This window comes from Diadema setosum, chromosome 20 (assembly GCF_964275005.1).
Source record: "Diadema setosum chromosome 20, eeDiaSeto1, whole genome shotgun sequence".
NCBI lineage: Eukaryota > Metazoa > Echinodermata > Echinoidea > Diadematoida > Diadematidae > Diadema > Diadema setosum.
The window spans coordinates 31,131,359-31,149,327 of NC_092704.1; the positions used below are offsets into that span (position 1 = coordinate 31,131,359).

Consider the following 17,969-nt stretch of genomic DNA (forward strand, 5'->3'; position numbering starts at 1 on the left):
AGTCTTATAAAGCGCATAGTCTTCTTGATCTTTTGGATGAATACATTATGGAAGTATAGATTATTGTTATTCTTATTCATCTATATTATCTTTCAAAAGAATAAAGAAGAAAGCCAACATCATCATTGCCGAAACACTTAAATTGTATGACATAAATTCTCCAGATAGAGTTTGAGGTTTTTACGACAACATTGTCAACATTACAAACAAAAAAAAAACACACAATACGAGCAATCACTACATATTTTCATCGAAGAGATGCATCGAAGAGAATGTATGAGAGAAAAAGTGACACAGGCCTTAGTGGATAGACTTTGACACGGAGGTCCCCGAAGTGCGAGATCTGTCGAGAACTTTCGTCTTACGACATGATGTTTTTACCCACGATGTAAAAATGGGTAGGCCCTACCTGGCTTTTATATTTTGGGGTACATGTTATAGTGATGACAGGGCCCTCTGGAAGAACAGTGCTAACACTGATGAAATGCCCTTGATGATTAAGTGCATATTATTGCCTTTTGTTGTTGTTGTTGTTGTTGTTGTTGTTGTTGTTGTCGTTGTTGTTATTATTATTATTATTATCATTACTATTATTATTATTATTATCATTATTATTATCATCATTATTATTATCATTATTATCATCATCACCATCATTATCATAATTGTTGTTGTTGCTGTTGTTTATACTACTATCATCATGAAATGTTCATAGCAACCACCGTTTTTCTTGGGCAATTTGAAGTGTAGACCTATAACTAACGACAATCTCTTTATTGGTACAGGTCTGAAGATTTGATCATCAGCGCACCGCTGTACACCGATGCCGACAGAAACATCGCCGCTGGGTGGGAGGTTGGCAAGGTTTCGATCTATTACAACGACAAACAGGTATAATACATGGATCTTCACCCTTCGGCCCGAAGGGTGAAGGAGGCGTTGTGTACCTAGATATACATCAGTCGGTTTAGATCATGCGATATTGAACGCTACTAAGTGTTGAATGGTAAAGTCGGCTATCTCGCATTTCACCTGTCGAACTTTCCAGTACGATCTTAACTTGTCACGACATTACATCGGGCCTTTTTTGCCAAATGTCGGACTCGTGGGCCTTGTTGCCTATAGTGTCAGACTCATTGGCCTTTTTGCATAGCAAGACCAGTGTCGGACTCGTGAGCCTTGCTTGCCTACTGTCAGATTTATGGGCCTTATTTGCCTAGTGTCGAGCTCTTGGGCCGTATGACTCGTACGTGTCGGGCTCGTGGGGTGACCCCAAAGGCAAAAATTTCAGAATTTCCTGCTGCTCTCCCCTTCGTTTCCGTATCGAACCGGCATCCAGACGGTATCGAACAGACATTAAAATTAACAACACTTATTCCGAAAACGACTCTATGCGGTATTGGATCAAGACATCAAGAGAAGAGCACGGGCGTTTCCTGTTCGAGAGAACGCAAAAATAATGCGTTTTCATGGTGGAACCGCAAAGGAAACGTCTGTATTCCAAAAATTAAAGAGAAGAACAGATCAACTTGTGATAAGAGTTCTGCGGTGTGACCGACGAATTAAGTGTTTCACCTTCTCCAGAATGACTTTGTCATTTAACATTATCAACCCGCCACATCGTGTCATACGTATATAGGCCTATCATCTGATTGCGAATTGTTGAAATTTGAACAAAATATCAGACTTTGCGATCTCCTGTTATTCCGCAGGGTGGATTCTCTGAGAACTACGGCATTGCGATCGGGACTCAAGAGGGTTGCCGCTTTGGCTACTCGCTAGCAGCGCTCGGAGACATTAACCAAGACGGCTTCAATGGTAATTATTACCAACCTTCAGTGATCAAAGGACATTTTCTAATAAACTGAGTGAAATCAATTAAACAGACCATTTATTCATTTATATTTTCATACTGAACACTGAGCAAACCAGTCAAAGTAGACTACACGTACACATCATCGTATATACTCTAGATCACATGCATGTTGTTATATGTGGTATATTCATTTTCCAAGCACCTGGATGCTAAGAACACAGTGACATTACCGATATTATATATCGTAATGACTGCCAGTTAAAATCCTCATTTATTGTACACATTGGTATATGTGGATTTCACATTATCAATTCTGCATTACCTCATGTTGTTTTAGCTGTGCTTTCTTTGTATGTTTGTTTCTTCACTGTTCAGATTTAGCCGTAGGGGCGCCCTTCTGTGGTGACGGTCAGGACGGAAAAGTGTTCATCTACCATGGATCGGGTGTTAATATTCCAATCGACCTTACACCAAACCAAGTGAGCAAAACAGTTCCTTTATTTCATCCTCTCCTCAAGAGAAAATAGTACATGAGACGAAAATCTTCATTGAATTTGAACACTGTAATGATATACACAAACAGTCAAACCAAACTTGAACAGGAGTATAATTGGCATGATTGGAAATCGCTGAGGAGTTGTGGCTGACTAGGTATGAGACTACGCGGGCTTTCGAACTTGAGGTCGCGGGATCGAGTCCCCTGGCCGCAGTGGTGGCTTTCTGTGTCAAGACATTATCCATATTGCCTAATCCATTAAATATTTGATCCCGTGGTTGTTTGCAAGCTTGCTTTCTTTAGGGGAAAAAACCGTAGGCCTAAACTAAATGATAAGAAAAGCATTGATTGATTGTGCATCGGGAGGATGATCATTGTAGAGGGATACGCGGGGGATACGGCAGTCTAAAAGAAAATGCCTTGCAATGGGGTAACAACTTCTCCTTACACAACCTTGCAACATCAAGAAAAAAAGGTAGTAATTTAAAGATTTGTTTTACAAAGAAATCCATTAACAATTTCGAGCAAATCGTCGGGTCTACGCCATAAAAATGCGTGTACATTATGCCACTTACGGAAAACATAAAGAACGAAATCACTGATCATCTCATCCACGGATTCATTTTCATGTTTTCTAATCCGTTAACTTTCGTTTCACTTACCAGTCAGTCGGCTGCTGAACGCTACATCCTGTGTGAATTACTAGGAACTACGAGAAAATAAAAACCGAACTTTCATTTTTCAGTACGTTTTTCAACTTAAAAAAAAAAAAAGGAAATAAAAAGATGAGTGACCCGTTTACTTCTTTCCTCATCCAAGAACTTTCGTCTCACTCGCCACAACATCCGCGATATACCTGATTATTCAAGTTTCTGTGTATGTCCTGCATGTAATAATAATACCGCGGTTAAACTATACCTTGCACTTTGGGCATGGGAATCAGAACAGGAAGATGATTGAGGTAGGGCTAAAGTCTGTTAAATTTTAATGACTAAAACACTTCAAATATATACTAAAAGTTCGGGGTTTTCCCTGAAGTTCCACAAGATCCCGGCCCCTTGACATTTGCTCGGCCATTCACTGCCAGTGTCGTTTCAAACGTGACAAAGTAGATCCCTTATGACATATTTAAAGGTCGAAACTGAAATAAGATTACATAGATGATGTGTTTTTAGTGCTGAAAAGAGTGTCATCATAATGTTATCTTAGGGAGGGTACAGTTTCGATTGAAATGGGACTTCAGTTTTCCAACATATTTTTTTTCTGATGATTTTTTTTTTATATATTAGAAATATTTTATGAGATACGACAGAGAATATAATTCTGTGAGGAATTCAAAGTTTATTTGAGGAAAAATGGTTTTGAAAGAGATGAGATATCCAAAACAAAGCAATCCTAATAAAAGATGGGACCAACCTTCTATTAGGATCGCTTTATTTTGCTTTGTTTTGGGATATCTCGGCCATTTCGAAACCAATTTTCATCAAATAAAGTTTGAATACCTCTTAGCTCTTTAACATTTCAAAAATTGGTTTCTAAGTGGACCAGGTTTCCAACTGGACCCCATGGAAGACCAGCTTAGCATAGCTGAATATGGGCTATCCAGCCATCCTCTCAGATGGAAATGAACAAACAAGTATCTAACAAAAAGTTAAAGGCTGAATCTTCACCTCAACCAATACTATACCATCCCTTTAAACTTTGTTTCCAGATTCTGACTCCGTCAGAGACTCAACGTCCATTGAAATACTTTGGGTTCGCTCTCTCTGCTGGACTGGACGTCGATAGAAACACTTATCCCGGTATCGAGTTTCATTCATATTGAAATAAATATATTGTGTAATACGTGATATACATATACCTATATATATTTCCGAAACTCCGCGGTCTGTTAGGCGAACAGTCAAATCACAAACATGTCATTAATAATCGTTCCGAGTGCGTGACTGTGCACTCTAGTAGGTCAACTTTACAAACTATTGGTTTCGGTTTCAGATTCAAATTGTTTCCTTTTTCCACTTGTATAGAAGTGAAATGATTTTGACAGATTAACAACGTTTACATAGAAATATAGATATAAGTATTTAAACAATTGATAAACAACTTTACTCCGAGTAGTTCCAAAAACATTAACGCGAGGAGTTAGAGTTGAATTTCATTTGTTAGTGAGAGTTTCCTTGAATTCGTATCGTACATACACGCATTGAAGTACACTAAAAAATGACTGATGATAACATTGCATGATTAATGACAATATCATTCTCTTTAATTGCTGCTGTTGTTGTTGTTTTTTTTTTCTTCTTCTACTTGTGTAATTAGACCTTGCTGTTGGGGCTCATGGATCTCAACGGGTAATTCTTTACCGGTGAGCTTACTTAGGTGTTTATATGTGTTCATTTAGGGGATCAGTAAAATTTAGCATGACAGTATTTCGCCATCCTTACTACATAGAACAATAATCAGTGAGATTTTTTTTCAGTAATCATTCCTGTGAACGTGGAGGCAGATTTAAAACTGGGAGGCTGGATGTTATGGTCGTGCATGCTAATATTGTATTGGTATGTCGCTCCTACGGCAATAAAGTTGCGTGACCTGTTGAATCTTTTGAATTAGTAAGTTTATCAATTGATATGTGTTATTGAAACTTGCTTTTGCTTCGTCGGTTTGAGTGAAGAGATTAGCAACTCGCCAGTTGTCAGAACAACTATATTGTCCAACATACACCAATACCTTATAAAATTAGTTCATTCAAGATGCATAGTATGGGGAAAATAAGTTGGTGACCATTCGCAAAAGGATGCTAAAGATATAATGTTTCCAGAAAAAAAAATATATACCCAACCAATTTACTCACACATATCTAAACAGCATGACTGAATTTGTAATTACAAGCCCAACAGGTTTACAGCACAACGAATTTGTCGTTATTGTTTGGATGTTTCGTTCATCCGACAATTTCCCCCGAACAAACAAACAAACAAACAAACAAACAAACAAACAAACAAACAAACAAACGAACGAACGAAAATCAACTAGCCTTCTTATCTCCTCTGGCATGAAGAAGAAGGAAACAAATAACTCAATCATTTCCAACAAGGATTAATGTGTCTTTGTTCGTTTCTTTATGTGTTTGTTTGTTTGTCTGTCAGTACGTTTGTCTGCTTTTTTCCCCACTGGGATACTTATTATTCTACATCAAACATATCATATTCATCTAAACACATAATACATCATAATATTTCAAATAAAGTACTTTGAAAAACAGACAATGAAATATCGTGACTCAAACCATCAATATGATACATACTATCAAGAGAACTAGGCCCTGTTTCGTAAAGCTGTTCGTAAAGTTACGAACAACTTACGAGCGACTGGTGATCAGTTCTGATGTGCTATACTTACCAGAATTTCCATAATTCAGCAGAAGAACTGATCACCAGTCGCTCGTAAGCTGTTCGCAACTTTACGAACAGCTTTATGAAACACCCCCAGGTGTCTAAACTGACGTTTGTCTGCTTGATTTTTGATTATTACTTCTTCTTCTTGCAAATCTCCCCGTACAGGACCAGACAGATTGTGATGGCCGTTGGAGAGTTGTCATTCTCCCACTCTTCTCTGGACCTCGGGGTCACAAACTTTCAAACTTCCTCTGGGCAAGCAGTCGCAGGGTACTATGCTAATCGAAGCCTATAAATATTCAGTTTTAAGATACTATAACTTATATATGCCATCACTGAGTTAAAGTCATCATATAAAACAATGGATCATTGAAATGAAAAGTGCTCGTTTTTTGTCTGGTATTACTGACATAATATGTGAAGGGTGTTATCATTTGCCTGCTTTCTGAAGAAGGTATATTGCTCTTGTATCATTTAAGAAAAATGAATTTTTGTGGAATTTTCTTTATATTTCTTTATATCGTTGTTCGTGACGTCACGAATTTTTGGTCTCTTCATCCAGAGATGGCGGCACCAAAACTGAAAAATTCATAACTTTTAAAAGAAAGTGTCAGGATTTCCTCAAACTTTGCTGAAGTTTTCTACTCATTTATATTACTGCGTTCACTCAATCCACGTTATGTTTGAGGACGCCAATACTTCCAATTTGAACTCTCACGAGAAACCATATCCCGTTCTTCGAAGGACGTTTCTAATACTCTTTGAAAGACAAAATATACAGCGTTTCGGAGGTGTGTATTTTTTCTCTAGTTTTCCCATACATCCCTTCTATTTCATTCCTCTCTATTTGTTTCTCGTACAGGTTCAGTATTGACGTCTGTATTCAGTATGAAGGACAAGGCTTGCCCGGTGAAATTGGTATGAATTGGGAATTTGTCTATATTTTTATGGTTTCTCTGAATAGTCTAGACATTTTTGACAGATCTCTTTGACTTATCGTTGTGCACAAATACATTTTATCCTGCAGTATTTGAAACAAAGTCTATTATATACTTTTTAACATTACTTAGTACTCTTTTAGGTGAAATGTTAAAGGGAAGATAAACCCCATGAGCAATGTCGATTGAGTGAAAGCAGCAACATTAGTATAACACATCAGTGAAAGTTTGAAGAAAATCGGACAATCGATGCAAAAGTTATGAATTTTTAAAGTTTTGGTGTTGGAACCGCTGGATGAGGAGACTACTAGAGGTTATGACGTATGAGTGGACAACAATACCAAGAAAATATAAAGAAAATTCTACAAAAATCAATTTTTCATGAAAATTACAAATTCCATCAACTTGATATTGACATATGTTAAGGGTAGCAATTATTCCCCCTGCTTTCTGAAAGAGTTTGGTCCATTGCTCTTTCATGATTCTAGAAAAGTGAATCTTTGTTGAATTTCCTTTATATTTTCTTTGTATTGTTGTCCACTCATACGTCATATCCTCTAGTAGTCTCCTCATCCAGCGGTTCCAACACCAAAACTTTAAAAATTCATAACTTTTGCATCGATTGTCCGATTTTCCTCAAACTTTCACTGATGTGTTCTACTAATGTTGCTGCTTTCACTCAATCCACATTGTTCTTGGGGTTTATCTTCCCTTTAAAGACGTTTAACAAGTATACTCATATAGTTTGATCTCAATGTTATTCCGGTTTTGTTTGTTGTTGTTATGCCTCCGCCACGAAGTGGTGCCGGAGGCATTATGTTTTCGGGTTGTCCGTCCGTCCGTACGTCCGTCCGCATTCGTTTACGCGATAACTTGAGTAATGTTGACTGGAATTTTACCAAACTTGGTCCAAGTATAAAGTATGATGGGGCAATTACTTGATTAGATTTTGGGTGAAATCGACCAAAGGCCAAAGGTCCGGGGTCAAGGTCAAATCATGAAATTGTATCTGTTTACGCGATAACTCAAGACTGGATCAAGCAAATTTCACCAAACTTTGTCCAAGGATGATGTATGGTGGGACAATTACTTGATTAATTTTTGAGTGAAATCGGACAGAGGTCAAAGGTCAAAGATCAAGGTCAAATCCTAAAATTTATCTGTTTACGTGATAACTCAAAACTGGATGAAGCAGCTTTCACCAAACTTGGTCCAAGGATGATGTATGATAGGGCAATTAGTTGAGTAGATTTTAGTGACATTGGCAAGAGGTCAAAGGTCAAAAGGTCAAGGCCAAATGCTAGAAATGTTGCTTTTTCCCCATATCCATGAAATGCCCGAAGGTATTTTCTTGAAAATTAGTGTAGACATGTACTACTGCATAAAGATTCTCCAGAGAGAGTTTCATGTCATAAGGTCAAAGGTCAAAAGGTCAAAGATTAGGCGAAAATTTTACAATTTCACTTTTCTCACAAATGGTTCAATGTATCTTCATGGAACTTGGTACATACGCATGTACTGACTGGCAGGGATTATCTAGGGAATTTAGGGGTCATGGGTCAATAGTGGTCAAAGGTCAAGGTCAACTCGTCAAAATTTTACTATTTCCCTCATATACTAGTATATGCAATGCTTGCATTATTATTTCTAAAACTTAATATACATGTATTACCTAATGGAGATTCTCTTGGAAATTTCCTGCCAGAATAACGAAGACATTGTACTATACACCTATTAGGAGAATAATGCATTATAGCGGAGGCATCAGTCGCCATAGCGACATTTCTGGTTTTTTTTTTTTTTTTTTTAATGGGAGTGAAACTCAGTTTAATTTCAGAAATATCTCAATTATAGGGAAGCGTTGTAATTAATGTAGAGAATTCTCTCTTCTCTCCTCTTTCTTCCCTGTCTTTTGTTCTTCGTAGACTTGTACTGTTACAGTCTTCTCTCCTCTCGGTATTGTCTCGCGTCTTATATGTGTGTGGGTAATGTGTGTACGAGTGTGTTGTCCTTGTCATATTTTCCCGGTACACGTGGTTCAGTGAACAGTGTCCGGGCATTAGCATTGATATTCTTTTTTTTTTCCCGATCTGCGTATCTCAATATAACTACATGTATATCTTTACAAATGACTTAAATAATCTATATCAAATACAATAGCAATAAAAAACCCTCGAATAATATATCATTTACTCATTATTTATCTAGCGATCCACGTCCCACAAGCTTTGCTTTTTAGTGGATCACTATTTTCCATAATTGAATCTATTTCCCGCACGCCCACGAAGTATATATGCATTGTTCCTCCTAATTATTGTATATATGTAAATATATGTTATATAATTTATCTCGGATACTACATGAATCTTTTGCAAATGTTTGAACAATATCATTTCATGACATGTATACTTTGTACTATGCTTTGATTTTCGTTGATTGGAAATAAACTATAATTGATTGATTGATTGAATGTATCACTTGGCTAGTTTCGCTTGTAACTGATACTTTAGACACACATTTGCAATAATACTACTGCCAGAAGATAAGATGAAGAAATCCTTTCTTCTTCTTTTTTTAGTTTCAAGCACATCGTTTCTTATTTCTAGATTCTCTCGTTCGCGGTATAGGGTAGCATTCTCTCGGAATCATGTTCAGCTTAGCAGGCTAGCCAGGAATAAATATAATTGACGTGTCGTACTTCAACACCAACCAATGTTTTAGAACACTTTTGCAACGATGTCCAAGAACACTGTTCATTTGATGAATATTTGCTCTTACTAATTCTTTTTTTTTTTTAGAGTTCACACAGATTAAGCTATGAAAGTTCCCCTACAAAAGTAAACGAGTCAGAACACGCGAGTATAGTGTACAGGTGTATAGCCGAACGATGTTCCCGTCCTGTGCGAAGTTGGGGGAGAAGATTGTCTTTGTATGACACTCAAGATTATGGTGTCAGGCGTTTACATTATTTACTTGAGTTGTCTCGGTTGATTTTGTCTTTTGTCTTTTGACATCGCAGAATTCCAGTACGACATCCAGCTCGACGTCGCTCGAGAATTGGCCTTGCGTCGGTCATTCTTCGTGGAGACTAGTCAGTCATCAATCCAGAGAACCATGCGAGTCCAGATCGACACACCATCCTGCAATGTTCTTCATGCGTTCGTTGCTGTAAGTTGTGATTTGTTGCTTGTTGTTGAAGTTGCTGGTTGCTGGTCACATCTCATTGAACCAAAGCGCTACGGTTCCTCTTAAAAAGAAAAAGACACAAAAAAACCCAACCCCCCCCCCAAAAAAAAAAAAAAAAACATGTTGTAATTGGCAATACCCATAGGTTATGTTTTGTTGATGTTGTTGTTGTTGTTGTTGTCAGGAACCCTTTATCAACGTTGTCAATGTTCTACCAGAGGGCCCTGCCATAATAATTATTATTCCCCTAATGTTGCCAGGTACCCATACGTGCGTGTAGTATATAGGCCAACTCGGTTCTGCGTGGAATAATATTCTTGCTTTATTCCTTCACTTCAGTCGGGTTGTTTTCTGCTCATTTTTTGATACAGGTCTATGATTAATGTTCGGGATCCGAGTATACAGTACTCTAGAGAAGGATATACAAAATTACAGAAGAAACAGAGTTCCTAGGGGAAATGATACCAGACTGAGATAGATTTATTAACATATATATCAAACGTCATTTAAATGTTCTTTGATAATTTACATAGCAGATATCATTTTCTATAATCTGGATATCGTCTAACAAAATTACCTGTAGTTTCTTCAGTTTTTCTAAGAAAATTAAGAATGAACTTCTAAAAATGGGAAAAAGATAGTGATACACTGATTGTCAGGTACGACTTCAGTGGAAGAAAATATGATATACTAAATGTTGACGGACAGAAATTGAAAACGGGTTTGTGATGATGATCTAGTTGGGTAATTAGTGTCATTGCGGAATGCTGATGAACGTGACGTGATTATCAAGCATTATTATGTCATCACTAGCCATCCGATGATGGTTTTGCTGGCGTAAATTTCGGAGCGTTTCGTTTTCTTACTCACGTTAGCCAACGATACGGGATAAGCAGACGCCCATATCGGTCTCCCTCGACTACCGACTCGTCGACAACGGACAGGCGACCGCTAGTACCGTACCGCCTGTTCTCGCGGAGGAGGTCAACACACACATCGTCAGTTCGGTACTGTCGCATTGTCGCATATGCCTTGTTATTTTCAACTGGTGTCGTGTGCAGATGTTATCATGATTAGAAGCATAACGCGTAGCAGTCCGTGTCTTGGAAGTACATGTTAATCTCCGTGTATTATGTGTATTATGATCATGATTACCAGTGTCTTAAACACTTTTTGTCATCATTGTCTGAAGTCCAAGTTTTTCATGCACTTATATGGGACTACAAATAAAGCAAGCTTTCAAATATTCAGTAGGTCGCCCAAGGACACAAGTTTTGAATATTTATATAATATTGATTGGCCTCGAGGGAGATACCAGAAAATATTGCCCAAACTGAAAGTCTTCGACTCGGGCAATATTTTTTCAGTGCGGGCAATATTTATCTGGTATCTCCCTCAAGGCCACTCAATATCATAATTATTACCTATCCCCTAGGTAAATTAGGAAAATATGTGAATACAGCTATACACTATGATATAGATCAAGCCACATTTGACTACCTGTGGATCATCACCAACATGTCGAATAATTGAAAAATTGTTCATCAATGTATATCATTCAACTCCAACTTCAAAGAGACATATGTAGTTGTAACAGGCGAACTTCAGATATCTGAACGCTTTTACACTTTATTTTTGCTTCTGTTTCAATTTGGAGAGTTGTAATAACTAATGGTCACTGTGCAGTTATTGAGCACAAATGGACTAGTCATTGTTTGACGCGTCGTGCTGCTGGAACTAGTGGAAGTGGTCGACCTTTTATGAGTTGATTTATCGGCGTTCTTCTGCGGGGCGTGTAATCGACACGCAGCGACGTCCCTCTTCGTGGTCGATCGGAATGTTTTTATGTAAAGCAGGGCGGTGGGAAGAGAGATTCCACTCCTTCTCTTCCCACCTCCCTGTTTTACAGTGCACTCCCGTTATAACGAACACGGTTATAATAAAATTCTGGTTATAACGAAGTAAAAATTTGGGCTGCAATGTCATCCACTCTATGTATTTCTATTGTTTATTTGTTCGGTTATAACAAAATTCCGATGTAACGAAAGAAAACTGCCGGTCCCGAGGATTTCGTTATAACGGGAGTCCACTGTATATGTAAACCCCGGATGCTCGTGATATGCTCTAATGTCGCCCGCTGAACTCCCGACCCTGCAAAATGCCAACTGTAATTGCCTCGCAAAACTACCTCGTATAGGTAATAATTATATAATATTGACTGGCCTCGAGGGAGATACCAGAAAATATTGCCCAAACTGAAAGAATATTGCCGAGTCGAAGACGAGGGCAATATTCTTTCAGTGCGGGCAATATTTATTATAATAATAATTATTACCTATCCCCTAGGTAAATTAAGAAAATATGAGAATACGGCTATACACTGTGATATAGATCAAGCCATATTATTTTGACTAACTGTAGATCATCAACAAACTGAAAGAATATTGCCCGAGTCGAAGACGAGGGCAATATTCTTTCAGTGCGGGCAATATTTATCTGGTATCTCCCTCAAGGCCAGTCAATATCATAACTATTACCTATCCCTTAGGTAAATTAAGAAAATATGTGAATACGGCTTTACACTGTGATATAGATCAAACCATATTATTTTGACTACCTGTAGATCATCAACATGTCAAATAATTGAAAAATTGTTCATCAATGTATATCATTCAACTCCAACTTCAAAGATACATATGCAGTTTTAACAGGCGAACTTCAAACATCTGAACGCTTTTACACTTTATTTTTACTTCTGTTTAAATTTGGAGAGTTGTAAAACTGATGGTCACTTTGCAATGATTGAGCACAATGGACTAGAGATTGTTTGACGCTAAGTGCTGCTGTAAGTGGTCGACCTTGTATATATGAGTTGGCTTTTTAAGCTTCTCTTTGAGAACACTTATTCTTCATGTAAAAGACAGAATGGTGGTCCTGTTAGGATTTTGTTTATTTCAAAGACAGATATTTTTGTTTTGGATGTCTGTGAAAGTATTTTCATTTTGAACAATCGTTTCGGTTCAATAAACAAGTCACTGTCCCCTCCATCAATGATTTAAAAAAAAAAAAATCCTTAACTGGTTCCAATTCATTTTATAGTCAAGGCTTCTTATCAAAATAAATGATTCTCACAAAGATCGCCGCCATATTTTTTTCATGTTATTGTTTGTTTGTTTCTTTGTTTTTACCATGCACCTGCAAGATTGCCTTCGCCAGGGAATGTGCTGGTGCAACCTGCTTTCCAGATCTAGCTGTAACGGCATCCAGGTAAGAGAAGGCTGTCCCCAAAAGCCTGAACGCTCAGTCAGTATATAATCATGTCAATCATCGTAACAGGTATTACCCTTCGAGTAACCTGTCTGTTTACACTCGAAAAAAAAAAATAGCTCCGCAGTCCTAGATTTCATCAAATTGTTTCCCTGTCAGTTAATTTTCATCATCTATTCATTTATTCATCAATCTGTTCATTCCTTTACTCATTCATAAATTTCATTGATTACAGTGCATACAATAGTAATATTATTCATAAATGAATCTTTATGACATAATCCATTTTCTTTTATTTCTCAGTGACGTCACTGAGCTAACAATAGGTGAAGCTCAAGTCATAAATCTGGATGTCATGGTAACCAACAAAGGTGAGGATGCTTTCCTCTCCTTTCTGCGCATACAGGAACCAAACGGTGTTTATTTCGTGACTGCGGGAAGATTTAGTACGGTAAGATACTTTTCATCAATATCCTCATAAAGTTTCTCTACATTTTTCTCAGTTACCTAAAACATTTCCAAGTACAGTGGACTCCCGTTATAACGAAGTCCTCGCGACCGGCAGTTTTCTTTCGTTGTATCGAAATTTCGTTATAACTGAACGAATAAACAGTAAAAATGCATAGAGCGGATAATGTTACGGCCTGAATTTTAACTTCGTTTTAACCGGATTTTCGTCTTAACCGTGTTCGTTATAACGGGAGTGCACTCTAATGACGCCTGTGCACTTTGCTCGCTATTGATGAAGCACATGACTGTATACGGTTTCGCGATAAGGGCGCGCGACGCTATAGAGCGGGTTTATAGAGAAGTAGAGTTACGCATAGATTCTACACGAGAGTTCAGAATAGTTCCCCCTAGTCGTCATAACAACAATAAAGACCAATAGGCCGGGATTTGAATTACAACAACAATTGTAAAGGAGTGGGACTACATGATATTTCCGTCCTTACATTTTGACGTTCGCCCATCAACATCATCCAGGAGCGTTAAAACCACTTTGAAAATATTTCATCCTTACCGGTTGTTTGCATCCGTTTCCTTGCCTTCGACAGCAATACTCCTTTCTCTACTTCATTAATTTTACATGATTGCCGTAAAAAACAGGACATTTTTCTCAACAACTCACACTCCCGTCGCAAGCAATTGGTATCTCACACTGCCGCTGGGTCCGTGTATGGTATACTGCACGCCTATGTATGTGAAAACCCTGTAGAAATAATTCGTCGACATCGACGACCAGGGGGAACTATTTGACGTGACCTTTGTACCCCAGTATCGCAACTCTCTATAAAAACCTGCTCTGCTATCGGCTATTAGCATTTCTTTGTAGGTAGCATACATGTTGGAGCGATGTTCAGCCGAGAATATGAATATGCTTTAGGGTTAGAGCTATAGAGTTTACTCAGTTTAGGATTAGGGTTAGGGTTAGAGTTAGGGTAACGTTAATCTCGGTGTCCTAGGGTAATCAACTGAATAAACTCTAACCCTAGTCCTAAAGCATATTCATATCGGCTGAGCATCGCTCCAACATAATATTATGCTACCCTCTTTGTATATTGGGACTTTCTCGGTAATAGGCAAACGTGACGAAAGTCTCGCACCCTCTCACGAGGACACAACCATGCATGACAATAGAAATTGCTCCGGGAATGAAATGTGTGTGTTTTTTCAACAAAATAATAAGTAAAGTTCACACAGTCACTCATGAAGGTGCTATAGTGACGGGCTGCGGATTCTTGCACCGAGTATTTGAAAGTCTTAGGCACAAAAGGCAGAAATTAACTACGGAAAGTAATCACGATCGGAACAGATGAATCATATATCATCCTTTCCGTTCAACCTGTACAAAACAATATAAGAAATGAAAAGTCTCGACCTCTACGATAGCTTCCAGATGAATACTATTTATTCGTAGGAATTCATCAACCCCAAATCAGGGGGCCCGTGTCGAAAAGTTGTATGCAATTATACAAATGATGCAGGATAGAGTGCGTTAGTGTAGGCATAGCGCACTCGAGGGTATTTACAATTGTGAAACATGCACGAGGCGGAGCCGAGTGCATGTTGCACTACATTGTAAATACCCGAGAGTGAGCTGCGTCTCCACTAACGCCACGAAATAATCCTGTGCATCATTTGTTTTATAAAATGGGTCGAAAATTCGAAAACGAACGAAAAACTAACATTTTCAGCGTTTTTCACGTACCTTTGTGGGTCAAGACGTCCGAAGATGTTCGTCCCAAACATTTACGCACGTCGCACTCGGAAATCCCGCACATATGGGGGGTTGGGTTTCCGGACACAAGTTCCCGCATGAAAACTTACTTATTTTACATAGAATATGCACCTTTTACCTTAAAGACTTGATATAGACTCCTCATATAGGCCTACTAGACAACATACTCTGAAAACGGCGTGAGAATTAACCTGCTAAATCGCCCGGATTTGCCCTTCAAAGTGACTCCATGCCCGCGTCCGGTCCCACAACGCTTGGTCTACTGTACTGTACGTATAAGAGTATACGTACGCCACACATGTTATACATAAGCAGCGTTTACACTTTGGCGAGTTGACATGGCGAGCTATGGCGAGTTAAGGCGAGTTGCCAAAATGAGGCACTCGCGATAACTCGCGTGAAGCTCACCATGTAACTCGGGATAACTCGCGACAACTCGGCATGGCTCGGCGGAGCTCGTTCAAGCTCGGGACAACTCTCCTTGAAGTCGTGAGCAGTCCCAAAATTTTTGAACATGTTCAAAATTTTTGCTAACTCGCTGTAACTCGTGCTGAACTCAGCTAGACTCGTTATATACTCGCGGTACTCGCAATAACTCGAAAGAAGCTCGAGATAAACTCGTAATAGCTCGTAATAACTCGCCATATTTGAGTATACGCGAGTGCATTCCGAGTTTACTAGAGCGAGATACGAGCACTGCGATCGTATTACGAGTGAAGGAGAGGTGCCCGCGAGATTAGCGCGAGTTCAGATCGAGCACCCCGAGTTACAGCGAGTTTCGTATGAGTTTAGTCAGATTGCGTTGCAAATGCACATTGACATGCCAGCTGAATAATAAATATCCAGTGTTCTATATTTTTCCATATATATTTTAAAATGAGAGCACATTTTAATCGACCCACCCATGTACACGTACTTTTAAAACGGCCATTGTCACTGTATTATTACAACTAGCAAAAATAGGAGAGGAATATGCCCTCACCCAAGAGATCCAAGAGTTGTGGCCATTCAGGTAGTTAAACACCGAAAGAATAATGTCATTCAAACAAGGGTAGAAGTAGAAGAAGTGCAGGAAGAGAGAATGGAGACGGAAGAGGAGATCAATGACGAGCAGAGACAGGTAGAAGAACAACTGAGACACCAAACTAGACCAGGTCCAAGCTCAAACTACTGAGCATCAGGCCTCGCCTGTCGAACTGGTTGGGGAGGAAAATGAACCCATTTTTCTCCACTCGCATGTTCTCCGTCTGGCACGCCAGGGAAGACGGGAAAAAAAAAAAGAACAAAGAAGTCCACCCCAAACAAGAAGTCCACCCCTAAGAAGTGCACCCCGAAGAGACGAAAAACACCTCACTGCATACACATTCACTGAAGAGCAAGAAGTAGAATAAGCAGAGTGGTACAGAGACCACGATTGTCTGTATAACAGGCGACTAAAGTCATACAAGGATACTGCAAAGAAGACAACGCTAATCGAAGAGAAGGCCAAGGAGTACAATCCGGTGTGCTCCGGTAAGTGAAGATGAATATTAATATCTATTATTTAGGGGGGGGGGTCTGGCGGCAAAACAGAGTTTCGCTAAATATATTTTGTTGAATTCATTACCATGATTATTACTATGATTATGATTGCCATAATTATCGAAAATCCTGTAAACAACTGACAACATGACATGCATAATATTTAGTCCTGAAAATTTTGACCCCCACATTTCGTTTATCCCGTTAGCTAGCTATATACTTTACTGTATGAGAAACAAGAATTTAATAAAGTTATTTGTTTCTTTCCATTAATTTATGTGATCTAAATTCCCAGTGTTCGATTTTTTTTTTTCAGTTGAACAGCTGAACAATTTCCTCAAGTCGATGAGGACACAGTACAGCCGTCTGACGAACCCAAAGTCTGGAAAGGGGACCAGAGACACACCTTACAGTGAGAGAGATCAGTGGATTCTCAATACATTCCGCGTCCTAGAGGGACATATTGTGAGGATGAAAGGGAGAACATTGGGAAGGGTAAATATGCATTTGATTTTATTAAGATCTGTAATAAGCTACATTTAAACAAAATATAGAAATTGCCATCGTGTGTCTTTCTTGTAAAAGATGTTGATCGAGTGATTTACTTATTTTTTGCAGACCTCTAAAGGACAAGTAGCATCCCAACCAAGAGAAGACGAATTAAATACTCTCCCCCCGACCAGGATACTGAGACTGATGGGCATGATGACAGCAGTGAGAATGACCAGACCACTCAAGAAGCTGATGACCCCCAGCAGAGCATGAAGCTGGTTCCTCTTACACCAACTTATCAATTGTTGGCAAGGGCAAGGGCAAAATGAAAGGGAGGTGTACAACCCCCAAGGTGGCCTCTGAAGAAGCCAAGGACAGAGAACTGTTGGAAAAGGTGAATGTGTGAATTGTTGTAAAGAAAAGAGAGTACGGATCGAGTAATACATGTATTTTATGAACATTTATTTTTTAATACAAGTACATGTACGAATAACAAAAATGACTAATCCACCATATTGTTAGAGGGTAAAACTCAGTTCGTGTGTTTATCATGATAACGCCATGATATAAAACCGGTGAAAAGGATACTCAACACGTATATCCATTAAGGCCACTG

General features: G+C 38.7%; 1 protein-coding gene across 1 annotated transcript in view; it reads left to right on the top strand.

Moving 5' to 3' along the window:
- The window catches only part of LOC140243605 (integrin alpha-V-like), a 30,726-nt gene that overhangs the window by 819 nt on the left and 11,938 nt on the right, over positions 1-17,969 (top strand). The window contains exons 2-12 of the mRNA XM_072323270.1: positions 786-891; positions 1,713-1,818; positions 2,192-2,295; positions 4,024-4,114; positions 4,632-4,677; positions 5,876-5,980; positions 6,573-6,628; positions 9,668-9,816; positions 10,710-10,841; positions 13,037-13,101; positions 13,405-13,552. Coding sequence (XP_072179371.1) covers positions 786-891; positions 1,713-1,818; positions 2,192-2,295; positions 4,024-4,114; positions 4,632-4,677; positions 5,876-5,980; positions 6,573-6,628; positions 9,668-9,816; positions 10,710-10,841; positions 13,037-13,101; positions 13,405-13,552 — 1,108 coding nt within the window. The remainder of the gene's footprint in view (positions 1-785; positions 892-1,712; positions 1,819-2,191; positions 2,296-4,023; positions 4,115-4,631; positions 4,678-5,875; positions 5,981-6,572; positions 6,629-9,667; positions 9,817-10,709; positions 10,842-13,036; positions 13,102-13,404; positions 13,553-17,969) is intronic.